This window comes from Petaurus breviceps, unplaced genomic scaffold (genome assembly GCF_028583685.1).
Source record: "Petaurus breviceps papuanus isolate PSGF00001 unplaced genomic scaffold, PetGlider_PUasm1.0 174, whole genome shotgun sequence".
Lineage (NCBI taxonomy): Eukaryota > Metazoa > Chordata > Mammalia > Diprotodontia > Petauridae > Petaurus > Petaurus breviceps.
Window position 1 is genome coordinate 39,633,157 of NW_027185761.1, and position 23,593 is coordinate 39,656,749.

The 23,593-nt window shown below is 38.8% G+C and overlaps 1 protein-coding gene across 2 annotated transcripts in view; it reads left to right on the forward strand.

Annotated features, from left to right (window-relative positions):
- The window catches only part of PDZRN3 (PDZ domain containing ring finger 3), a 285,242-nt gene that overhangs the window by 137,313 nt on the left and 124,336 nt on the right, over positions 1-23,593 (forward strand). Inside the window, exon 1 of one of the 2 annotated variants that reach the window (XM_069084085.1) lies at positions 21,190-21,599. The exons of the other annotated variant lie outside the window; for it this stretch is intronic. Coding sequence (XP_068940186.1) covers positions 21,204-21,599 — 396 coding nt within the window. The 5' untranslated portion in view covers positions 21,190-21,203. Of the gene's footprint in view, positions 1-21,189; positions 21,600-23,593 lie in introns of those variants that run through there. 2 annotated transcript variants of the gene reach the window in all.

Genomic DNA, 23,593 nt, shown 5'->3' on the forward strand with positions numbered 1-23,593 from the left:
TCATCATTCACTCCAACCTATCCTCCAAACAACTGCCAAAATGTTTTTGCTGAAGTGAGGATCTGACTCCCTAAACTCCTTGGCTCCCTATTACCATTAGGGCCAGATATCAGCTTTTCAGTTTGACACTGAAACCATTTACCACCTGCTTTCTCACTTCATTACATGCTGCTGTCCTTCACATACTCTATAGTTCAGGCCTTTTTTGGGTTCCTCACACACTAGGCATTGTACTAAGTGCTGAGGAGCAAAAAAATCAAAAAACAAAAAACAAAAAAACAGTCCCTGCCCTCTCTGAAGTTACAGTCTAAAGGCAACAAACAAGTATGTACAAACAAGCTATATTTGGGATAAATAGGAAATAATTCACAGAAGGAAGGCCCTAGAATGGAGAGGGGCTGGGGAATGGTTCTCTGGAAGGAGGTAGGATTTTATTTTTTTTTGTCTTTATTAATTTGTTTGCTTACTTTTAGTTTACAAGATTCAGTTCCACAATCCCTTGAGTTTCAAATTTTTTCCCCTCCCTGTCCTCCCTCCGCCCATTGGCAGCATGCAATCAAGTATAGGATCTGCAAATACTTCTACATTAGACATTTGTCAATTTATTTTTTTTTTAAAGCAATTGGGGTTAAGTAACTTGCTCAAGGTTACACGGCCAGTTATTACTTCTGGGTGTGGTGCTGAGCGTCTGAGCCTAGGATTCGATCTCCAGGTCTTCTCAACACTGGAGCCGGTGCTCTTACTTGCTGTGCTACCTGGCCGCCCCCATTTGTCAATTTATAAAGAAGGATTGTAATGGATGGAATGAACAATGGGAAAGAGGAAACAAAATCAAACAAGAAAAAGAAAGAGAGCAGGTAGTTTGTTTCAATCTGCATTCAAACTCTGTTCTTTCTAGTTCTTTCTCTAGAAGGTAGGATTTTAGTTGGAACTGAGAGGAAGATAAAGAAGCCAGTAGGTGAAAATAAGGAAGAACGTTCCAGGTCTGGGGGATAGCCAGAGAAAATGCCCAGAGCCCAGAGGTAGAGTGCCTTGGTAATGGAATCACCAGAAGACCAGTGTCAGTAGACTGAGGACTAAGTGTGTGGCGGGGAGTAAAGTATAAGAAGACTGGAAAGGTCGGAGAGGACTAAGTCATGCAGAGCTTTGGACACCAAACAGGGGAGTTTGTATTTGGTCCTAGAGAAAATAAGATGCTGGAGTTTATTGAGAAGGAAGTGACATGGTTGGAATTTCACTTTAGGAAAATCATTTTGGTGGCTGAATTGGAATAAGGATAGACTTGAGACAGGCTGACCCACCAGAAGCTGTTGCAGTGGTTCAGGCACGACATGAACAAATCTATAACAAATTGAAAGTCTATGTCCAGGACATAGTGTCTATACTAGAGGGGTGCCCATGTCAGAAAAGATAAGGGGTCATATTCAAGAGACGTTGCAAAAGTAAAATCAACAGGCTTTGGCAACAGCTTAGAAATGAGGGGTGAGAGATAGTAAGGAGCCTCCAGGACTGGAAGGATGGTTTTGCCCTTGGAAGTAATAGGGAAATTAGGAGGGGAAAAGATAATGACTTCCTTCCATTTTGCACATTTTAAAGATGTCTACTGGACATCCAGTTGGAAATATCTGAAAGACAATTGGAGATGCGGGATTGGAAGTCAACAGAGAGGTTGGGGCAAGCTAGGTAAATTTGAAAATTCTCAGCATATAGATAGTAATTAAATCCATGGGAATTGATGAAATCATCTAGTGAAGGAAGAGAGGAGGAAGAGAAGACAGAGTCTTCAGAACCCTCAGGAACACATTCTGTTAGAGGGCATGATCTGGATGAGGATTCAACACAGGAGACTTGAGAAGGAGGGGCCAGATAGGTAGAAGCCCACTTACGCCTGCCAGGAGACTTTCCAGTGCCCTTAGCTCTTCTTCTAATGTGATATTCCAAGATCTGTATCTACACATCCTTACTACAAGAAGACTTATGGTAACAAGATGATTCTTTGTGCTGGGGAACAGGTTGTAATCATTAATAGCATTGTACATTTTCCCAGATACAATCCAGGTTGCAGGATTCAGTTCTGCTGGGCACAGCTTACTGTCTGTCTGTGGTGCTTGACACAGGTTTTACACACACACACACACACACACACACACACACACACACACACACATTAATGCAGTGATCATCCAATCTCTGTGTCTCAGTCTGGGTAATGTGTATCTTTCATCCATTTAGTTTTTTCCTGTATTGTTTGATATTCATAATCACTCAAAGAAAGGAGCCTCTCACAGAGCAAGCCCTGAAATGTAGCTAACCTGTCAGTCATTGCAAAAAAAAAATAAAAACCTCACACTGTGAGTACTAAGTCACTGTGTGGTTCTTAGTACCCTCTGTTAGCCTGCCTTCTGCATCATGGCAGCGGTCTCCAGCTCCAAAGGAGTCTCCCCTGGGCTGTCCAGTGGGCAGTCTGCTGGTCATTCCTGTACCGAATTATTAGATTGATTCTTTTATAACAAATTTGAAAGTCTGTGTCCAGGACATAGTGTTTGTACTCTGTTTTTATGGTTTGGGAAGGACCATGGCCATCTGTATAATCAATGAATAATAATAATCCCGTCTAGCATTTATATTGCACTTACCACGTGCCAGGCCCTGTGCTAAATACTTTACAGTTATCATCTCACTTGAGCCTTACAACAACCCAGTGAGGGAAGTGTTTTTATTATCCCCATTTGATAGAATGAAACTGAAGCAAACAGAGGTTAAGTGACTCATGCTGGGTTCACAGTATCTAAGGCCGGAGTCGCACGTAGGTCTAACCACTGTACCACCTTGCTGCTAAGACTTTGGGGAGAACAAAGTCCATATTGTCACTCAAATTACTTTAAAAATATTTAAGTGCCTCTAATTTCTACCTAGCCATCTCGCCATCTACACAAAGATACATAAGGCCCTGCTGTCAAGGAGCTGAAAACAAGAAAGGAAGCAAGGACAGACCAGAGCAAGCCAAAAGCATCACAGAATTATTTATCAGATAAGTAACAGAGGCCATAAAAGATATTGAATTTAGCAGGAAGTGAGATCATCTATACTGCAAAGAAACTAAGAGAAATTGAGAGAGGCACCATGAAGCCAAATGTTGGCCACCCAAATACACAAAGAGTCCCCATTTCAAAAGATTAAACTCTATTTTTTTTTCTATATGAAAGCATACATCCTTCTCTGGCCTGGCTGCTTGCTTTTGTTTGTGTGGGGTCTGAGAACATCCAAATCACAGTAAGAAGGGCTGAGTTTGAATATTAGCCAGTCGTTCCTGAGTGACCTTGAGCAATCCATCAATCAGCTGATGAAGAAACTGCTAAGTAGTGGGCAAGTTGATTAAACTCTCTTTGCCTTGGTTTCCTCATCCATAAAATGTGGAGTTTGGTCTAGATGAACTCCAAGGTCTCTTCCAGTTTTAAATCCAAGACCTCATGTTGGACCCTGCCACTCTGTTGGAAAATATAATTTTGCCATGTTTGCTTCCATTCGACTCATTTGAGTGAAAGGTCTAGAGAAGGGACCTGGCTCATGTGTCTTCACTTTCTAGAAATAGGGTTCTGGAGTAGAGGAGATGGAGCTCACCAGAGCCTGGGACCCCTACTGAACAGAGGCTTGGGATCACCACAATGCTAAAGTGACGTCTTCAGTTTGCACAAATTCACTCAAGGAAGCCACCTAGTGGTCATTTGGGATTTTTTGTAGGGTTTTTGATAAGAAAAGATGATGAAGTTTATAAAAACTTTTATCTAGACTAAAAACTAAAATTTGTTTGTTATTTAAACCACTTCAACCTCCTCATTACTCACTGGAATTGGCCCCAGTGATGACAGAATTGAAAGTTGTGGGATCTTGGTGTTTGCTTTTCTTTCACTGGCTCTAGCTTCCTGCTTCCCCTGTCTGGCTGAAAACAAAGTTACACAGAAAACGCTGGAATATACTTGTGTATCACACACATATGTATATACAATACATATCTACAATATTGTAGATATACAATACACATCTACATATACACCCATGTATATATGTACAAGTATGTATATGTAAATATAAACATATTTATATGCATGTTTTTGGAAGTCTAGTAAAGACTATTGTTAAGGAGTACTGCTCAGAAAATATTTTTAAATGCATAAAATAAAATGTGTATGATTACAAAGGAAGCCAACTGTACTAAAAGAATTTTCAAGATTTTTTTAAAAAGTAAGTTCACAGAACCTCAGTTAAGAAGTCTTCCTTTAGAGATTTAGAACTGAAAGGAGACTTAGAAATCAATTCCATTCAGTCAACATTTATTAAGTGCCTGCTATGTGAGAGACACTAAGATCAGCTCATTAAATTCCCTCATTTTATGGAGAAGTGAATTATGGCGCAGAGAGGCCAAGCAATTTGCCCAAGATCACACAGCTGGGTGGGCTTAGACACCATCATCATTGTCTTCATCATAGCATATAGAGAGTGCTTTATGGTTCACAAACATTCATCTCATTTATCCTCACAACAGCTCTAAGAGGTAGGCACTATAATCTAGTAGGCACTATAATAAGAGGTAGGCACACACATTTTACAGGTGAGGAAACCAAGGCAAGGCAGAGGTTCAGTGACTTTCCCAGGTTTGCACAGCTAAGTGTCTGAGGCTGGATTTGATCTCAGGTCTTCCTGACTCCAGGTCCAGGGCTCTCACTGCTGCTCTGCTTAGATGATGATGTCTTCTGATTCCAGACAGTTCGTGTCAAAAACTTAATATATCACTGATTTCACTTACACATCTCACTCATAAAGGCTAACTCATAGAATCAGGAGATTTCAGAGCTGGAAGGGGCATAAATAGCCATATAGTCCAACCTATACCCAGAAAAATGAAAGTTATGGCTTCACCCCTCTAGAATTTTCTCAGAGACCCTCAGCGAGGGCATGCCAATTCAGTCTGATGAGTCCAATTTTCATCCAGCTCCAATTTTGAGGACATTATTTCTTTCCTCACATCAAGCCTAAAATTTACCTCTTTACATTTTGGACCCATAACTCCTACACTCACTATCTCAGACCAGATAAAGCATGTCCTCTACTCTTCCATGAGGTTGTCTTTCAAGTATTAAAAATGACCAGTGGCTTCCTCCCTAGAGCCTTCTTCTTACATGCTAAACATCCCAAGTCCCTCAAATGAACCTCAAATGTAATAGACCTGTTGGCCTTTCCCCCTCCTTGCTGCCCTCATTTTGGGGGGGGGGGAGATGAGGGAGAAGGTGCCTGTTCTGAAGTGAATTTGTTCTTGGAAGTCTTTGTTCCGTACTGCAGAGTGCATGATCGAGATTCTTTGGAGACATCTCTCATTAGGCTATGACATATTAGCAATGATGACTTGTGTATGTGGAGTAGCATAAAATATAGAATCAAAGAGATGTATGACTAGAAAAGGCAATAGACAGTTCATGGTAGAAGAGCAAAGGATGACAGATGAGCAGCCTTCGTTCTGCACTGATACCCACGGAATGTTAAAATAGCATGAGTTAAGCCTGCAGCATGTTGGGAGAACCTGTCTTCACCCCCTCAGCCCTGTGCAAGATTTATGGGAGGATGTGGGTGAGTCATGCAGGAAGAAAAGGCAAGGATGGATTGTCATCTGTAATCTTGGAGGGAATGTGTGCAGCAAGAAATGGGAAAGACTTTGAAAACTGTAGCGACATCAGTTATTACTATTGTTGTTGTTATCTTATTGCCATCTGCTATTATAATTATTACATTCTGACAAAGAGACCGGGAGGTTTTTTAGGATTAGACACCAGGTCCTATTTTTCAAAATTCTGTGCTGTCTCCTTTTCATCTTTCCCTATGAAAATAATTTACTCAGCGCTTGACCACAGTAGGTTTTTGAGTATATGTTTAGAATTTGAAGAGACCAAACTCCTTCATTTTCCAGATGTATAAAATGAGGCAAAAAGGGGGTAAGTGACTTGCACTAGGTCACACAGCTAGTAAGTATCTAAGATAGAATTGAAGTCTTTCTGACTCCCAAGCTCAGAATTCTTAGCTGTGCTGCCACCTCATCTCTAATGAATGGAAGGAAAGACCAAGCAGACCAGAGCCATGGGTTTAGGGTAGAAGGTTGGATAAACATATCTTCTCTCCATCAAGGGAAACTTTTAAATGTTGTCTTGGGTGTATGTCAATACGTTTACAGGTCCTTAGATACTTTTGGCTTGGGACTTTCCTGTGAAATAACACTTGTGGGGAAGAAAAAAAGATGTTTGGGGGTCTGTTTGTTTTATTTGAACAGACCTTTCCAGTCCTAGGTCTAATTTTTTATTTTATTTTTTGGAATTAGGCAGAAAGGACCCCAAAGCAATCAGTTACGACAGTGATTAAGGTACTGTGGTAAACTCAGGTCTACAGTCTTATGTTTTTTTTTTAAAGCAATCGGGGTTAAGTAACTTGCTCAAGGTTACACGGCCAGTTATTTCTGGGTGTGGTGCTGAGTATCTGAGCCCGGATTTGATCCAGGTCATCCCAACACTGGAGCCGGTGCTCTTACTCGCTGAGCCACCTGGCTGCCCCTAAGCAATTGGGGTTAAGTAACTTGCTCAAGGTTACACGGCCAGGTGTTTCTGGGTGGGTGCTAAGTGTCTGAGCCCGGGATTCGATCTCCTGGTCTTCTCAACACTGGAGCCGGTGCTCTTACTTGCTGTGCTACCTGGCCACCCCAGTCTCATCTTTTTATAAATGAAATGACAGTAACTGTTGTCAGAAAATAAGGAATTCTGAGTAACTCACGTTTACCCTTCAGACTTTTATTTTAGTTATTTTATATCAAACCTTTGCTACCCTCTAATTTGCCTTAAGTGGCATATATATATATATATATATATAATGTAATTTAACCATTTTCTTATTAAGCCTTTGGGCTATTAGTATATACATCAGTTATTGTATCATGTGGTGATAGTATAATGCCCTCAGTCTATTAGGCTGAGGAGGATCCTTTGCCCACATCAACCCCCCAATAGCCCCAGACTGCTGTATTTACAAAGTTCTCTTGATTTTTTATACTTTTTTTATACTTTTAATTTTAATTTTTTATATTTTTAATATATACTTATTGTCAGATTGTCACTGTTATTTCTTGTGGTTTCAGGTACCTCCTCTTGCAGAATCCTTTCCAATTACTGTTTCTAATCTACCCTAGATAAAGGGTAAAAGAGTATAAGCATTTATTATTGTGTGTGAAGTATTTTATAAATACATGATGTTGATAATAATAACAATATAAAGCATTAGCTTGAGGCCCTTCATCACCCTGTTTGTCCTCCTCTGGACATTTTCCCATTTAATCTGTATCCTTTGTCAAATGTGCTGTCTGCTCTAAAATAAAAAATTAGACCTAGAACTGGAGAGGTCTGCTCACAAATAAAACAAACAAACCCCCAAACATCTTCCTTTCTTTCCTACAAGTGTTATTTTACATTTAGGTCCCAAGTCAAAAATATCTAAGGACCTGTTAATGTACATTCTATTCTAAAATGTGAACCACACACAAAATGATTCTTTAGCTCTGAAAAGTAATCCCCATGTTGCTGTGTTAATGGTTGCCCTACGAGTTTCTTACCAAAAGGCTCAAGCCAATGGCTCATGGAAGGAAATGATCTTAAGAAAGAGAAAAGAACCATCCCCAACATTAGCATCCCCAAGAAACCTAAATAACATAGAAGAGAGTAGATTCAAATGTCTTTGGTCAGATGAGGTTACTTCTGCAATTCACAGGCCAGGAAACATCACCTCATCAAAAAATTAAGATCAGCCCCCAGACCAAATAGAGGCAAACCCATGTGAGCCTCACAACATGACAAAGGTCACTGAAAAGTTCCATTTAAAAAATTTTTTGGCCTTTGGTGCCTTAATCTTATACTGAACATATTTGTAAATGTCTCTCTCAAATAAAGCTAACTATAAAACAGGAGTGAAGATCTGGCAGTGAATCAAAATCTTGTTAGGGTATCCTGAAGCCGGAATCAGAAAGAAGTTGTAATGTCCGCTCTCCTTTCCATGTTAGGAATGTGACTGGGTCCAGTTTCATAATTGCTCTGATCTATGTTGGTCAGTTGGCTGGCCAGTTGCAGGCAGATTCAAGAAAGTTCTCGGTATTCTTTACTTAATAAAAACAACTCCTTGCTTCTCTTCCAGAGTAAGCATATTTATTCCTTGAAATGGAGAGCATTTTTTGTTTAATTTCTGCATTTCTCCGTTATCTGATTAAAGATAAATCCTGGTGTTGAAGTGGTAAGTGGACATGGAATAATGTGAATTTTAATGACTTAACTCAATTGCTACTTTCCATACTTATTTTGAGAAATTCTCATGGAAATTTCATATATATGTGTATATATATATAATACTATTTTTAAAAAAATATAGTTTACCACAACTCTAAATCTTGTCATTCAATATTAAAATATATGCATGGATGTAATTTACTTTGGCACAGCTGATGTTTATGAAGTGTGGGCAAATTAATCTTATCTAGATATAAACTTTCCAATGAAAAGCTATATACAGTTTGAAAAGGGGGAAAAAAGAAACCCTAGATTTTTCCATGGGCACTTGTGAAGAGCTGTTGACTCAAAGAACATTGACTTCATTTGTAGAAAATTAAAAGTTTAAGAAATGTATTCAGCATCGTTTGTGGATAAAAACTTCCTAAACACTAATCAATAATCACGGGGCAGGTGCTGCCATATTTGATGATGGTCAACCAATGACTTGAAATGCATTTTAGATCAGAATTCAAGACTATTAGGAGATACTGGATTCTTACTACAGAAAATAACATTTTTATTTTGAACTCTGTAAGTTGTCATGGAGATGAAAACCTTCTACTTAAGCAATAAAAATCCTGCCTGTCCATCTGAATTTCTCCCTTATTTGCACAGGTGGTTTGCTGAGCAGAGAAGTACTTAGAACAAACATCTCTTCTTCTTGAATGGTGCCTTTATGTTTCCAGAACAATGTGTTTCATTTCTCTAGCCTTGCAACTAATGACCCATTATCTGCTTATTAAATCCCATGTAAATTTTCTGTGAGTTCATTTGTTACCTAATACTTGCTTTTACTAATACTATATTCCTATGAATCTCACTACATAACAGTTTTAATTAATGGTGAGAGTGAGACTAAAGAAAGATAAGGGTGGGAGTCTGGGCTGGGGACTAAGGCATCCACAAAGGTAGGCATTGCTTCCGAAGCTAACTTTGTAGAACTCCTTTCCATGCACCAAATAAGCAGGAATAGAAATGTCTACAACATGGAATTGGATTCCATATTTGGAGCACCACTGAAACCTTTCCCTTCTCCATCCATCTTTTAAGGAAACATTAATATCACAGCCCCAAAGATCTTGGTTTCACTAATGGACAGAATTATGCTTCAAATGCACAGCCTTTATGTACTAGATAAAAACACACAGGGCTAAATTCTGTCCCTTGTCAGGGAGCAGAATTTGATCTGTGTATCAATTTGGAATAAAAGCTTCAATTGTATGTGGTTTATGTGTGCAATTTTTTTTAACTTAATCTATGCTGTCTTTCTTTCCCAAAAAAGTTTCTAGCGGGGACCAAATTACTTGAGAAATTCACGGTGTCATTCAGAAAATTGCTTTCAAATACAATGAAGCTGTTATGTTTTTGGAAATGTGTTTGTAGTTTCTTGTTTAAGGCTAGCAAAGTGCCTGGCAAATAGCATTAGATGATGCCCTCTCTATTCAGAAGTTGCAAACTGAAGTCGACGTGCACAGTGTTTTTCAGTTTTCAGAGAACTGGGGTGAATGGACAACAGGGCTAATTGGTATGCATGAATTCTTACTTTCTTGGGGTTTAAAAATAACCAATTCAGTGTGGAACCCAACAACTATCCTGTGCACTTTCAAGTGCTTGACATAGTTGTTGCTAATGAAAACCCAAGTTTGCTTGAGAACGTTGGTAGAGTCTTTCAAATGAATCAAGGAACATTTCTATCTCTCTGGGTATTAGTCCTTTTCTGAAAAATGAGGAGATGAATCAGATGACCTCTAAATCTATGCATGGGCTTATGATCTGATTATATGAAGGCTTGGCTTCAGTTAGCATACCCAATAAAACTACTCCCTAGCTATCCAATTCTGTGAAATGAATTACCAAAGTTGTTGGTAATAAAAATGGAGTGGCAATAATGTCAGAGTTTTTACAGCAGAGGACATGTAGGATTGAAAGAAAAGTTTTATTTTAGAAACTCTGATATAAAACACTAGACGTCAGCATTTACACACAGGTCCTCTAGCTATTCCAGCACAGTTTGCTGGATTTAGATTTCTTAATCTTTTTTTTTAAACAGAGAAAAGTTTTGTATACTTTTTATTCACTTTCATTGGCTTAAAGTTTCTCTGTTAATACTATAGTTGGTTTTCTGGGAAGTGAATTGCAATTGCTTACATATCCCAGAAGATGGCAGTATAGTACAGAGAGAAAATGTCACCTACTAGACCACATTGCATAATCCTTTGAGATAAGAGGAAACTGAGGACCAAGGAGTCCTTCAGATTGTTGGCGGGGGAGGGGGTGTGGTCTTGGTGATTGGGAATATCTGAATGAATGACCAAATTTTTCATATTTCATCTGAGTGCTTGACATCCTGACCTAGATAAAGTTGTCATTCAGTAGTTTTTTCAATTATGTCTGGCTCTTGGTTAACCCCATTTGGGGTTTTCTTGGCAAAGACATTAGAGTGGCTCACCATTTCCTTCTCCAGCTCATTTTACAAATGAGAAACTGAGGTAAACAAGATTAAGTGACTTGCCCAGGGTCATACAACGGAGAATTGTCTGAGGCCAGATTTGAACTCAGGAAGATGAGTCTTCCCGACTTCAAGCCTGGCACTCTATGCACCGAGAGGTGCCTTTCTTATCCTGTGTTACAAGGACATCAGAGCAAAAACACAGAACATATGTTATCAGGCAAACATGGAAGCATTTATAAGGGATGCTTTAAAACAAAGACACTTCTCAGAGCATTTACGGAAGCTTTTTGTATGTTGTAAAACAAATAGAAATAGTTGAAAAGGGAAAATACTGAAGAATTTTAAAGGATGGTTTTTTAGCTAGCATAAATATATATATATATATATATATATATATATATATATATATATATATTTCTCAAACTAGATGAAAATCATGATATAGGTTTAAAGAGTGTTGTTTATACTCCCTAAGTTGAGAAATTAAGGGTCAACACTTTAAAAATCTAATTGAATATAAAAATAGAATGATAATTTTGTCTTAAAAGCACTAATTTCAAGAGAAGAAAGGGTTTTGTACTCAGTCCTGTGTCTTATAGGCTATACCTCTGATGCCTGCTATTGCTTTTATATTTTTAATTTATGGTATTTACCTTATAATCAATTAGGTTGCAGCATATTTTTTTTCAACAACATGGTAGAGAATGGAGTTCAGTCAAAAGGCCTGTGGCTAAGCGGGGCCACTAAACTTTTCCCTAGATGGTAGTGCCCTTATCCTGGGGGTGTTTTAACTCCCTCTTCAATAGCCCAGAAATGTGCCAGTATTCGGGAGAGGGTGTGTCTTTCATCCCTCCCTACTCTCCCAATACACACACGTACACACATACACAGAGTAAACTGGGTCTGGGCTACATATACAGATATTTAAGCATTCTAGGATATATAGCTAGTAAGAAGACTTTGTATGCAAATAAAAGTTCACAGAAAAGGACAGAAAAAAGAAGAGGGGAAATGTGAGGAGGGAGCCTTTAAGGAAGTCTCCTTTGAGAGGGTGACAATAGGTAGCTGGAGATTTGGGATTGAAGGCAGGTAGGCAAGTACACACACACAGACACACATACACACATACTCACACACACACAGAGAAGTAGGAGTTGTCTTCATGTAAGTAAGACATTTACACAAAAATGAACTAAATCCATATGTAAATACAATAAGAAGCACAAAATTTTATGACAGGTCAGAGGAAGGAGTGATCGCTTATGTGATGGCTTAGATGGGGATTTCCCCATCTATAGTCAGTACAAGAAATGAATGAATGAAACATGTATTAAGTGTTTTTTGTTGTTGTTTAGGCATGTCTGACTTTTTGTTACCGCATTTGGGGTTTTCTTGGCAAAGATATTGGAATGGTTTTGCCATTTCCTTCTCCTGCTCATTTTACAGAGGAGGAAACTAAGGCAAACTGGGTTAAGTGACTTGCCCAGGGTCACACAGCTAGTAAATGTCTGAGGCCAGATTCGAACTCAAGAAGATGAGTCTTCCTCATTCTAGACCCAGCAGCATTCTATCCACTGCACCACCTAGCAGCCCAATTAAGTGTTTACTATGTACAAAGACCTGTTCTGAGGGCTGAACATAGAAATAGAAAAAGTAAGACCTCCTGATCTGAAAGAGCTCACATTCAAATGGGGAGCTACTCTGACAAGGTAGTTGGTTATAACTCGGATACTTAACACTTGTAGAAATCCACATAAGCAGAAGTTTTCTCTATCATTAAAATACTCCATCGAAATCACTAGATGTCAGAGTGCATGTTCAGCCATGTTCATTATATCAGTTCATTGTAAAATTCTGTGTTTGACATGATATTTTCCTTGGAAAACTTGATTTCCTTTACCACTTGTTATATAATACCCTGGTGTACTTTCTTAATGGCTGTGAAATAGTTTCTTCCAACATATTGGTTTCACCGACTTGAGTATTCCATGAACTCTTCCCTTGAAGAATTGTTACAGACCTCAAGAATATAGAGTAATAATTCATTTTTTTTGGTGGATGTGGTTTAGAATGGGAGGATTTGTGGGAAATGAGGCAAACTAGTTGATCTTTTGTATTTCTTATTCTCATTAAGTACTTAGATGGAAAATAGAAAAGGTAGAAGTGACAACAGTATGGGGCTATTGTGTTTTTCAAGTTTTTAAATTCATTTCACACAGAAGATAAAGCTGTGACTTTTCTCATGCTGATGTCCATCATACCCAAAACAATGTGGGGGAGGGGGGGAGATATCATCTTAGAAAGGAGGAAATGACAAAAGACTAGTTGCTACTAACTAGCAAATTTATTCCTTGTATAAAACCTAGCAAAAATCTTTGTATGCCTTATGCATTTCTTGAGCCAAACTGGCTGACTTGAAGTTTCCTCTATATGACATTCTATTTTCTGCCACAGTTCCTTTGCCTAGGCTGTACCCCCTGCCTAGAATGCTCTCCTTCTTCCTTTAAACCTCTTGGAATTCCTGATTTCCTTTCTAGGCTCGGTTCTATCGATTCCTTATATATAAGACCTTTTTTGAATCCTCTCCTACCCCTAGGTAGTAATGCTTTCTCTCCAATGACTTTTGATTTACTTTATATATAAATTTACCTGTGTTTGTATTAAGTTTTGTTGTCCCTTGAGTAAAATAAAAGTTCTTTGAGGATATGAATCGCTTTATTTTGGGTTTGTATCTTTGATACTGTGTGTAAAGCACACAGTGGGTACTTAATACATACCTGGTAAATTGAGTTAAGCAGAAAGAACCTGGAAGTGTGCCCCTGGGCAGAAGAGAGATTAGACTGGCAGGCTAGTTTGTTTGACTGTTGTCCTTCATGCTCAAAAAAGACCAAAATTATATCACTATGTTGGGGACAAGGTACAGTGTGTCCTACGGGGTCTGATCAGGCCAGTATGAGCTCTTGGAAAGCTCTTCCACAGGTAGGGCACAAACAGTCCATATGAACATTTGGAGTGGAGATGTCTCTAAATTTGTGGGTCTCACGCTTCTTCTGCCAGATTGCCAGGCACCATTTTGATTAAGGACAGAAATCAAATGATAAGGATGGCTTGGTCATTAAGACAGGCCTTATCAAATCAGGCCACTGCTCGCTATTGTAAGCTTGTGTTTTCAGGCATCACATGCAGCAGTGGGGGAAATAATCTTATCTGATTCCCTGGAATTCTGCCATAGCCAGGAAAAGATAACAGCCACTAATAGTATAAGGATCATTTCGGCAGTTGCTTGTGGAGTCAGCCGCTTTCCCCTTGTTGGCTCCCTTTCCATCTCCCTCATCTTTCTAGACCCTTTATGTTTTGTCTTCCCACAGTGTTTTCTGAGAGTAGGGATTTTCTGGTTTGCTCCACCCATAGCCTGACACATAGAACAATCGATCATTTATGAAGTGTTTCCAATCTATCTGTCCGTCTGTCTAATAATGAAAGCCAAGATTCCACTTTACCGTTGTTATGTCTTCAGTCTCACAACAACTCTATGAGATAGGTATTAAGAGTATTCCCATTTTATAGATGATAGTAATAACACTGGCTAACACTTACACAGTGCTTTAAGGTAAATGTGTGTGTGCATAAAATTTTTATATATAAACATGTGTGTATGTGTAAAATTTCATTTCATTCTCACAGCTCTCCAAGGAGGCAGGTACTATCTCCATCTTACAAAAGAGGAAACTAAGGCCTCGGGAAATTAAATAATTTGCTCAAATTCTTAGAGCGAGTAAGTGAAAGACAGGATTTGAAGCAAGGTCTTCCTTCCTCCCAGTTCAGCACTTTATCAAGAATTTCAAAATTCATTCTCTAGTCCAAGGGTGGGGAACTTGAAGCCTTCAAGCCTTATGTGGCTCTCCAGGTCCTCAAGTGCAGTCCTTTGACTGAATCGAAACTCCACAGAACAAATCCCAGATTTGTGGATGATAATGACAACCCATCAACAAGCATTTATTAAGCAGTGAAGCCATAGCATCAGCACTAGGGATATAAAGAAAAAAGCTGAAATAGGATTTGCCCTCAAGGAAATTACATTTCTTTTGTTTCCTTTTTAAAGCTTAGGGTTTGCTTTTTCTTTATTGATAAACAAGCATTTATCTTCTCTCCTTACTCCCCCAAATTTAAACAAAAAAGAAAGAAAAACAAAACCCTTGTACCAAATATAGAAAAAGAAACAAATTCCCACCTTGACCATCTCCCAAAATGCCACCAATTCATTCTGCATTTGCCTCCCGGTCAGAGGTAAGTAATATGCTTCATCTGCCGTTCTCTGGAACACAAGGAGTTTGTATTCTAATAGAGGAGAGGTCCTATACAAAGTCTGTTTATTCCTAGAGTGTAAAATTGGGATTATAGCCCCTAAAAAACTATGTGGAGACATATTCCAGCTTAACCTAAGGAAAATTTCCTAATATTTTGATCTATCCGAGAGTGGCCATGAGTGTATTCCTTCAAGCAGGGGTTGTATGGTGACTTAATGTGAATGTGATGGATGGGAAGCATGCTTCAGGATAGGTTCTAGTCTGGATGGCCATTGGGGCCCTTCCAATTCTGCCATTCCATATTGCTAAGTAATATGGGACATTTACTTTAAGAAAGTTTGGGTCTTGAAAATGACCATATCCTAAGAAACATAGGAGTTTATAAATGATTTGGCTTGTTCCACTTCATAGATAATAGATAAAATAAATAAAGTACTGTAGGATTAAGCCCTTCCTCTCCCTCCCCAAGTTGTTATTTCAGCATTTCTTTGGTTGTTTCCATGTCAAAAGCATATATTTTAATGCTTTCTAAACACACACTCACATTTGTCTGAAAAGAAGAGTAAGATAAATGTTTCTGAATTACTGGGTTTAAATGAATCATGCATTTCTCTTAGGAAAGCAAAATAAACAAGTTCAAAGCCAATCCCTCTCTTGGACTGACTTATTCCATTATTTCTAAGCCTGGAAAATTAGACTCTGAATGTCTTTTAGCCACATTGGATTAGGGGAGTAACCATATTATTTAGTTCATCTATTGCTGACATGCATACACTTATGAATTCTAAAAATGACCATTCCTGGTTAAGATTGGTGTTCCTGGTTCATTTGTTCATTCAACAAACTTTTTTTAACGACTTACTATGTGCACTATAGTTACTTACTATGTTACACTGTAACAAGTACTGGAGATACAAAGACAAAACAGTCCTTGCCCTCAGGGAACTTAAAATTCTTTGTCAACTTGGGCTTTCCCATAATGATGTTAAAACATTCCATCATTCCCTAGTTCTAGATATAATTTAGAATTGAATTCTTGTATTAGAACTACACTAGTTCTTAGTAGTTGAGGGGAAAGCCAAGATGATTTAATGAAATAGAACACTCTTTTCATGGCACTAACTTTAGAAACTTTCAAATTCATGTAACTAGAAGTCTTTAAGGAACTTATTGTAATGAATAAATAAAAGAATCATTGACTTTCAAGGGGACCTCAGACACTGTCCTTGGTGTTGATGATAACAAGATGAAAATGAAATGATTACTATCCTTATAGATAGTTTACATTCTACTCCAGGAATGGGAGGCAGCAACAACATAGTCTAAGTAAATTCAAAGACTAACCAAATTAATTTCAAGATGAAGGGACTAATGGCTTAGGGAAGGAAAATCTCTGTTCATCATCAATCAATAACAGAATCATAATTGAACAGGACTTTGTAAGCCATCCAGTCCAGCACATATCCCCAGAAAGCCTCTCTACAGCATCTAGTCCCATCTAGTGAGGGAGAACTGACTCCAAGGTATACCATTTCATATTTGGAAAGCTATAATTGTTGGAAAGTTTTCCTTGGTTTACCAAGCCCAAATCTGCATCTTTCCACCTTCCATAAAAATGTTTCTAACTCTTCTCTCTGGGGTCAAGCAAAGCCAGTCTAAAGTCAAACAAAGAGTCTAATGACTCTCCCAAGGGATAACCCTGCAGATTCTTGATGATAGCTATCATACCTTCATACTCCCTCCCCCCACACTTCAATTCTCCTTCCCCCAAGACTCCTACAAGTAAAGAATGTAATCATGGTACAGTCTTGCTTCACTGGGCCATTTTGGTGAACAGAGGGCTAACTGAGATGATAATGACCATTGTAGCACTTTCAGGTTTATAAAGATGGAAGCAAGGCCTTATGAGTGTGAGTCATCATTTTCATACTGAGGAGTGTAATAACTAATGTCATAATCAATTTCAGGGACATGAGAGGCACGGGATCACAAGACACTTAAACCATGGTAGAAAAAGCCTTTCTACCTCTATCATCACTTCCCCTTCCCAGCTGTCAATCCGAATCAGACCACAGCCCTCATTTCACAAATAAGCATATGTTTCCTCTATTCCTGGCTTCATGGCCCTAAAGTCAAACATTGACATGTGAGTTTTTCTTTGATCCTTTCCCAAGGATCCCAGGGGCTTCTTATTTAGATCATAGATTTTAATCTGAGAGGGACATCAAAAGCAATCTAGACTAACCCCACCATGTTAGAGATAATAGAACTGAGCCCTAAAGAGGTCACATGACTATCGCAAAGTCTCACAGGGAGTAAGAAATAGAAATGGGATTCAAACCAAGTTCTCCTGATCCAAAATTCAGGGCTCCTTTCTGTGGCATCATTTCTTTCTTTTTAATAACATTTCTTGTTCAGCTGTGGGCACAGGACATGTGTTCAATAAGCATTATTGACAGATTCTTCCTTCCCCTCAATGTCGATGGGCCATTTCAGTCAATGTTATCTGAGCATTTGAGAGTTTAAAAGAGAAAGGACATACTCTAGATTTGGGGATTTGCAGTGTTCCAGGTTCCTAATGCCCCTAAAAATGGTTCCTAATGTTCAGTGTTCCAGGTTCCTAATGCTCCTAAAACCACCTCTTTTAATTTGATGCTAGATTAGTCTATTTTTTCTTGGCAGATACCTGAATTTATACTCAGGAAGTATAGGTATGTGAATATATACACCTATATATCCAAATCTATATATACACATACATATATACATATATATTTTTATATACACATATCAACAGAGTATCCTCACAACCTAAACAACCTATAATTCTTTAGCAATTGAAAAGTTTTTAGTGCAAAATAATCTCTTTTTAGTATTAGACCACTTATAGCTGTAGACATTATTGTGGGGTTTCAAAATAGAATTTCAGAAAGTGACAGCTGAAGCCCTTTGGTTCAACCTGTACTTTAAACCAGAATCACTCCCTAAAAGAGTACTGACTCATGCAGTACTCACACAGATAGCGCCCCTCTGGTGAGGGGTAACCCACTACCTTCTCCGGTAGCCCATTTCATAAATGACTATTTTTTCTCCTTTTAAAGACTTTTTGCAAATTTTTGTTTTTAAGTCATCAGAACTTAGAGATCATCCTATATTTCACAGCTAGAGAAACTTAGACTCAGAGAGGTTATATCATTTCCCAGTTCTCATATTTGCTAGCCACGACAGATCTGCAGCTAGAAGCCTGATGTTCTGGCTCCCAGCCCAGTCCTTTCTCCTATCCCATACTTTCCTCTTGTGGTTTTATAAGGCTGGATTTTTGTTTATTGGGTTTTGTTCCTCTTCTCCCCACAAATAGATATAATTGCATTATTTCTTCTCTATGTTTTACCTTTTAGTTGTCTTTTGATGCTGGTTGATACATGGAGAGGGGATTATTTGAATATTAGGATGCATGAACATGCTTAAAATATGCAAAAGCAAGTCATAGTTGGGTGAAAATTAATTTATAAATTAAAGTTCTCAAGAAAAGAAGTTTGTCTAAAACCAGTAGACCTTTTCTGTTTTAATAAAAAAATAATTCATAAGCAGTTGCCGTAAAACTTTTTTCAAATACTATTTCATAGGTTACAAAAATTCCCCTTGATAAATGCTATATGAAGTGCTTTAGTTCTTTATTAGTGTTTTGTATGAGAGCTAATGACCTTGCATAAGGCAAACATAAATTATATTCACATGCCTTCCCTAGAGTAGCTTTATGTAAATGTGCAGCAGTAGTTCAGGTTTGAACTTCTCCAGTAACAAAAGAAAATAAGTTTTTTCAGGGTTTAGGGGTTTGGGCATTGAGACAAAATGAGTGAGTTAATTAACACGTTTAATTTAAGATATAAGCAACTAGCATGAAATTAATATGTAGATGATGAAAGCAAACTTTATCGTTTAGTTTCTGGTAAAAACAAAAGGTTCAACACAGAATGGTGCTGTGGGCCAAATCCCCGATTTACAGTTAGGGAAGTTGGGTTCCAATCCCTGATTTATCACATACTAACTTTGTGACTTTGGGCTGGCTACTCAGCTTCTCCAAAACTCCCTTCAGTTGAATGAGTGGACGAAGGCTCAAAGTGCTCCAACACCACTTCTAAGCGATAACCCTTAGGAGCCCATGTAAGGTACATTAACTCAGATAGGTACCGATGGTCAGTGAAGAAAGAGATGGAACATTGTTTTAAAAAATTTATAACTTTGGGTTATCTCTTCAATGCAGTAAGCATTTATTAAGGGTCCACCTGTGTGCTCAGGTCAAGAACTAGGTTAAGTACAGGCCATACAAAAATAAAGAGCTGAACTGACCCCTACCCTCAAGGGGTTTACTTTCCATTGGTTGGTCTAGTGCTAAGCTTTCATGTTGAATTTGAACAAGGTTATTTGTTCATTAAGTGAAAAATCTGGTTTTCTCTGTTACCTCACACACAAAGGTCTGAAGCATTGATACACCGTCTTATCAAGGGTTCCATTGTGGCTCCATTTTTAAAAAGAAGTCTTTAGGTTATTGCTTCCAACATATTGTGTGCCACCGATCATAGAGGACCATTGTGTTAGAGCTGGAAGTTACATTAGAAGTGATCTAATCCAGTTCTCCTATTTTACCAGCAAGGAAACTGAGACCCAGTGAGATAAGGTGACTTGCCCAAAGTCACCAAGTAGTATTAGCAGAGCCAGGATTTGAACACAGCTCCCTTAACTCAAAATATAATGCACTTCCCAATGCACTACCAAGAATGATGAGGGAAGAGCCTGGGACATTATGGAGAAATCTGTAAACACCTAGAAGATAATCAGTAATTACTCATTAGGCATTTATATATGCCTTGTACTGTTCTAGATGCTAGGGATAGTAAGACAAAATGGAAAAAAGTCTTTCCCATTACTGCAATAATATTCCAGGGGTGGGGCTGGGAGTAGGGTGGGGACTGGGATAAGAAAATACAAGCTAGGGGCATCTAGGTGGTGAAGTGAATAGAGCACCAGCCCTGGAGTCAGGATGACCTGAGTTCAAATTTGGCCTCAGACACTTAACACTTACTAGCTGTGTGGCCTTGGGCAAGTCACTTAACACCAATTGCCCTGCCTTTCCCCCTCCAAAAAGAAAAAAAAAAGACAAAAAAAAGAAAATGCAAGCTATAACAATAGGGATTAAACCTGTAATTTCATTGATATATGGAACACTAGGAGGGGAAAAAATTCTATGTAGCAGTGCAGATTAGTACCTTCTGTTTGTAAGTGGCACAGAGTCAGGAAGACCTGAATTCAAATCCAGCCTCAGGCATTTACTAGCTGTGTGACCTTGGGCCAGTCACTTAACCCTATTTGCCTCCGTTTTCTCATCTGTAAAATGAATTGGAGAAGGAAATGCAAACCACTTTAATGTCTTTGCCAAGAAAACCCCAAATGGGGTCACAAAGAGTCAGGCATGACTGAAATGACTGAACAACAACAAATATCTTGTTTAGAAAGTTAGGTGATGGGGGCGGGTAGGTGGTGAGTGAGTAAAGCGCCGGCCCTGGAGTCAGGAGGACCTGAGTTCGATTCAGGCCTCAGACACTTAACACCCACACAAAAGAAACTATCTGTGTAACCTTGGGCAAGTTACTTAACCCCAATTGCCCTCCAAAAGGCAAAAAAAAAAAAATTTAAAAAAAATGAAAGTTAGGTGACCCTGGTATATATTAGAGATAATACTTTGACCCAGGTCTTCCTGACTCAAAGGCTAGTCCTCCATCCACTATATCATTCCAATTCTCAATACCAACAATATGTACTCATACATATGTGTATTTATGTGTATATATGTATATACATGCATGTTTATTTGCTTATTTCTTTGTTCATTCATTCATTTACTTATTATCATAATATAGTCCCCAACTTCATTAGTGACACAGTTTATAAGTATTCTTTCTAAGCAGCCTGTGGAGAATGCATTTGATGTTAAGTGAGCATCTGAAACTTGAGAAGAGTCCCTTTTCTCCTGGCATGTAGTATTAAGGGTGGGGGGTGGGGGAAGCTGACAGGCAGGTCACATGGGATGCCTAGCGCATGGGTCATTGGGGAAGCCAAGCCACTTCCTTCAGCTTGCCTAAAACAAGCCAAATTAGCCCTGAACTTGTGAGCCTGATCTGGCAGACACATTACAGGAACCTGATTCCAGATTTCAGTGTAAACAGGACCAGAGATAGAGAGAGAGAGAGAGAGAGAGAGAGAGAGAGAGAGAGAGACGCAGTTTTCTTTGAAAATGGTACCTGTTACCCTCTTTGGTCGAGATGTCCTTTTACATTTGATTTAGACTTCAACTGTGAGGCTCCAAGCGACTTCTTTTCAAGCTGTTGGGCTCAGCCAGTGGTACCAGAGGCCCGGGTTAGGCTCTTTCCTTCTGCAACGGTCATGGGGGCTATGATGGTTTGTCTTGCAGAAAACAAAGCTTCCATCAGACAGGTAACCAGTGTCCATGTGTGTTTCAATTTAGTCTTTTTCGAAAATGGGGATTTAAATGACATCTCATTTGTGTTGATTCCATTCCAGTTTTACTAAGATTAAGATATCTGGATGTGTGTGTGTGTGTGTGCGTGTGTGTATATGTGTGACAGACAGACACAGAGATTGAGAAAGAATGAGGCATAAGTGTAAGTCTAATAAGGATACCCTCATGGGACATACAACTGCCCAGTGGTGGCATGGAAAGGGAATGGTAAAGCTCTTTCCAGTTGCCTCTTTTTGGGACAATGGTCAGAAGCCCACTGAGTAACTGAAATAATCCAGATGACTAAAGCATTGAATTAAAAATGGCAGACAGGGCAGGAAGTATCCATCACAAAAGAATGCAAAGAAATTTTCTGAAGTCTTTATGCTAAGGATATCTTGAGGGTCCTTTGGAATTCTCTTTGCAAACTTGCCTCCTGTTGTCTTGTAGTGTGGCCGACAGGATGAGAGGATCATAATTTGTACATCAGTGATATTTACCATCATGTTTATAAGCTTAGGTGAAAATTACCTATTGAATATGTAAGTCCTTTGAAAGCAGGGACTGTTTTATTTTTTGTTATGTCCCCCATCCCTAGTACAGTGAGCCTGGTGCTAAATGCATGTTTTTGGTGACCCTTGCTTCATTTCTCACATTTCCACCCCAGGTCAATATAGCATATACTCTCTTCCTTTCTTCGTGGGATATGATTATTTCAACCAGTACTAACTCTAGGCACCTAGGTAGCCAGGGGCTAGAGTGCTGGGCTTGGAATCAGGAAAAACTGAATCACATTCTGCCTTAGGCACTTACTCCATCCCCCTAGGCAATCCTTTCAACTCCCCTCAGCCTCAGTCTCCTCACCTGTAAAATGGCAATGATAGCACCTGCCTCACAGGCTTCTTATTAAAAAGATCAAATGAGAAAACATGTAAAGTACTTTGCAAACCTTAGAGCTTTATATAAATACTAGCCATTGATGACTGTTCTGTCATCAAATTTAGCTGTTAATTTTTTTTTTCGTCCTTGAAAGCAAATTCAGTTCCATTTAAAGAGGCCTTTTGGGTTTCTTGGGCAGTTCTATTTTCCAGAGACTGTTGGTCCAATCTGACTCTAGTTGGACAAGCCGTGAACACTCAATCATTAGTCTGTTCTTTCTTTTCCATGGGTGTGCACATACAGAGTAAATGAAAGAGAACCAAGGAACTCCTCTGACAATTAAAAAAATAATGAAGGTTCATCTCGATTTGGGACTAATCAACCTCAAGTCACCATGCCTTCAATTTGGTTTAGACTGCCTGCTGCATGTGAAGTGAGGAATTGTCTCATGTCTGTGCTTCTCATTAGGTGATGCTTCTGTGGCCTGTCCTGTTGAAAAACAGCTTCCAAGATGTGTGTTTTGACTAATGAGCAGCAAATGTCCCTGCTTCTCGCAATTAGTGAGAAATTGGTAGGAAGGCCAGATGGGTTCGGGAAAGTTTTCTGCATTTGCCTCCAAGACCAAAACAGATAATGGGTCAGAGAGCACGTTGGCCTTTTTCAGACACTTGGAGAAATTCAAGAATGTGGTTTGTTTAGATATAGAAAGGGCAGTTTAGATAATAATAAAGGATAGTTTTCCCTTGGGCTTCAAAAGAAGACAGATTGCTTTGAAAGTATCCATGTCAACAATGTAAAATTTCTCTGAAATGACCCAAAGACATCCTCCATAGTAATTAGCTGAGATCATTTAATTCTGATGTCTCTATCCTGTTCATTGTTGGGAACTGATTAGTCCACCTTTTAGGAAAAAATAATAATAAAAAGGGAAGACACCAAAATCTCATGAGACCCGGAGATAATGATTATGTAAAATGGCATCTTATTTAAGATTCTTGGCTTTCTGTCATTAATTAAGGGCTTATTCTATTGGTGAAAGTTTTGTTTCTCTGTCTTCAAACAATATGGATCTGGTTTTGTTTGCCAGTAC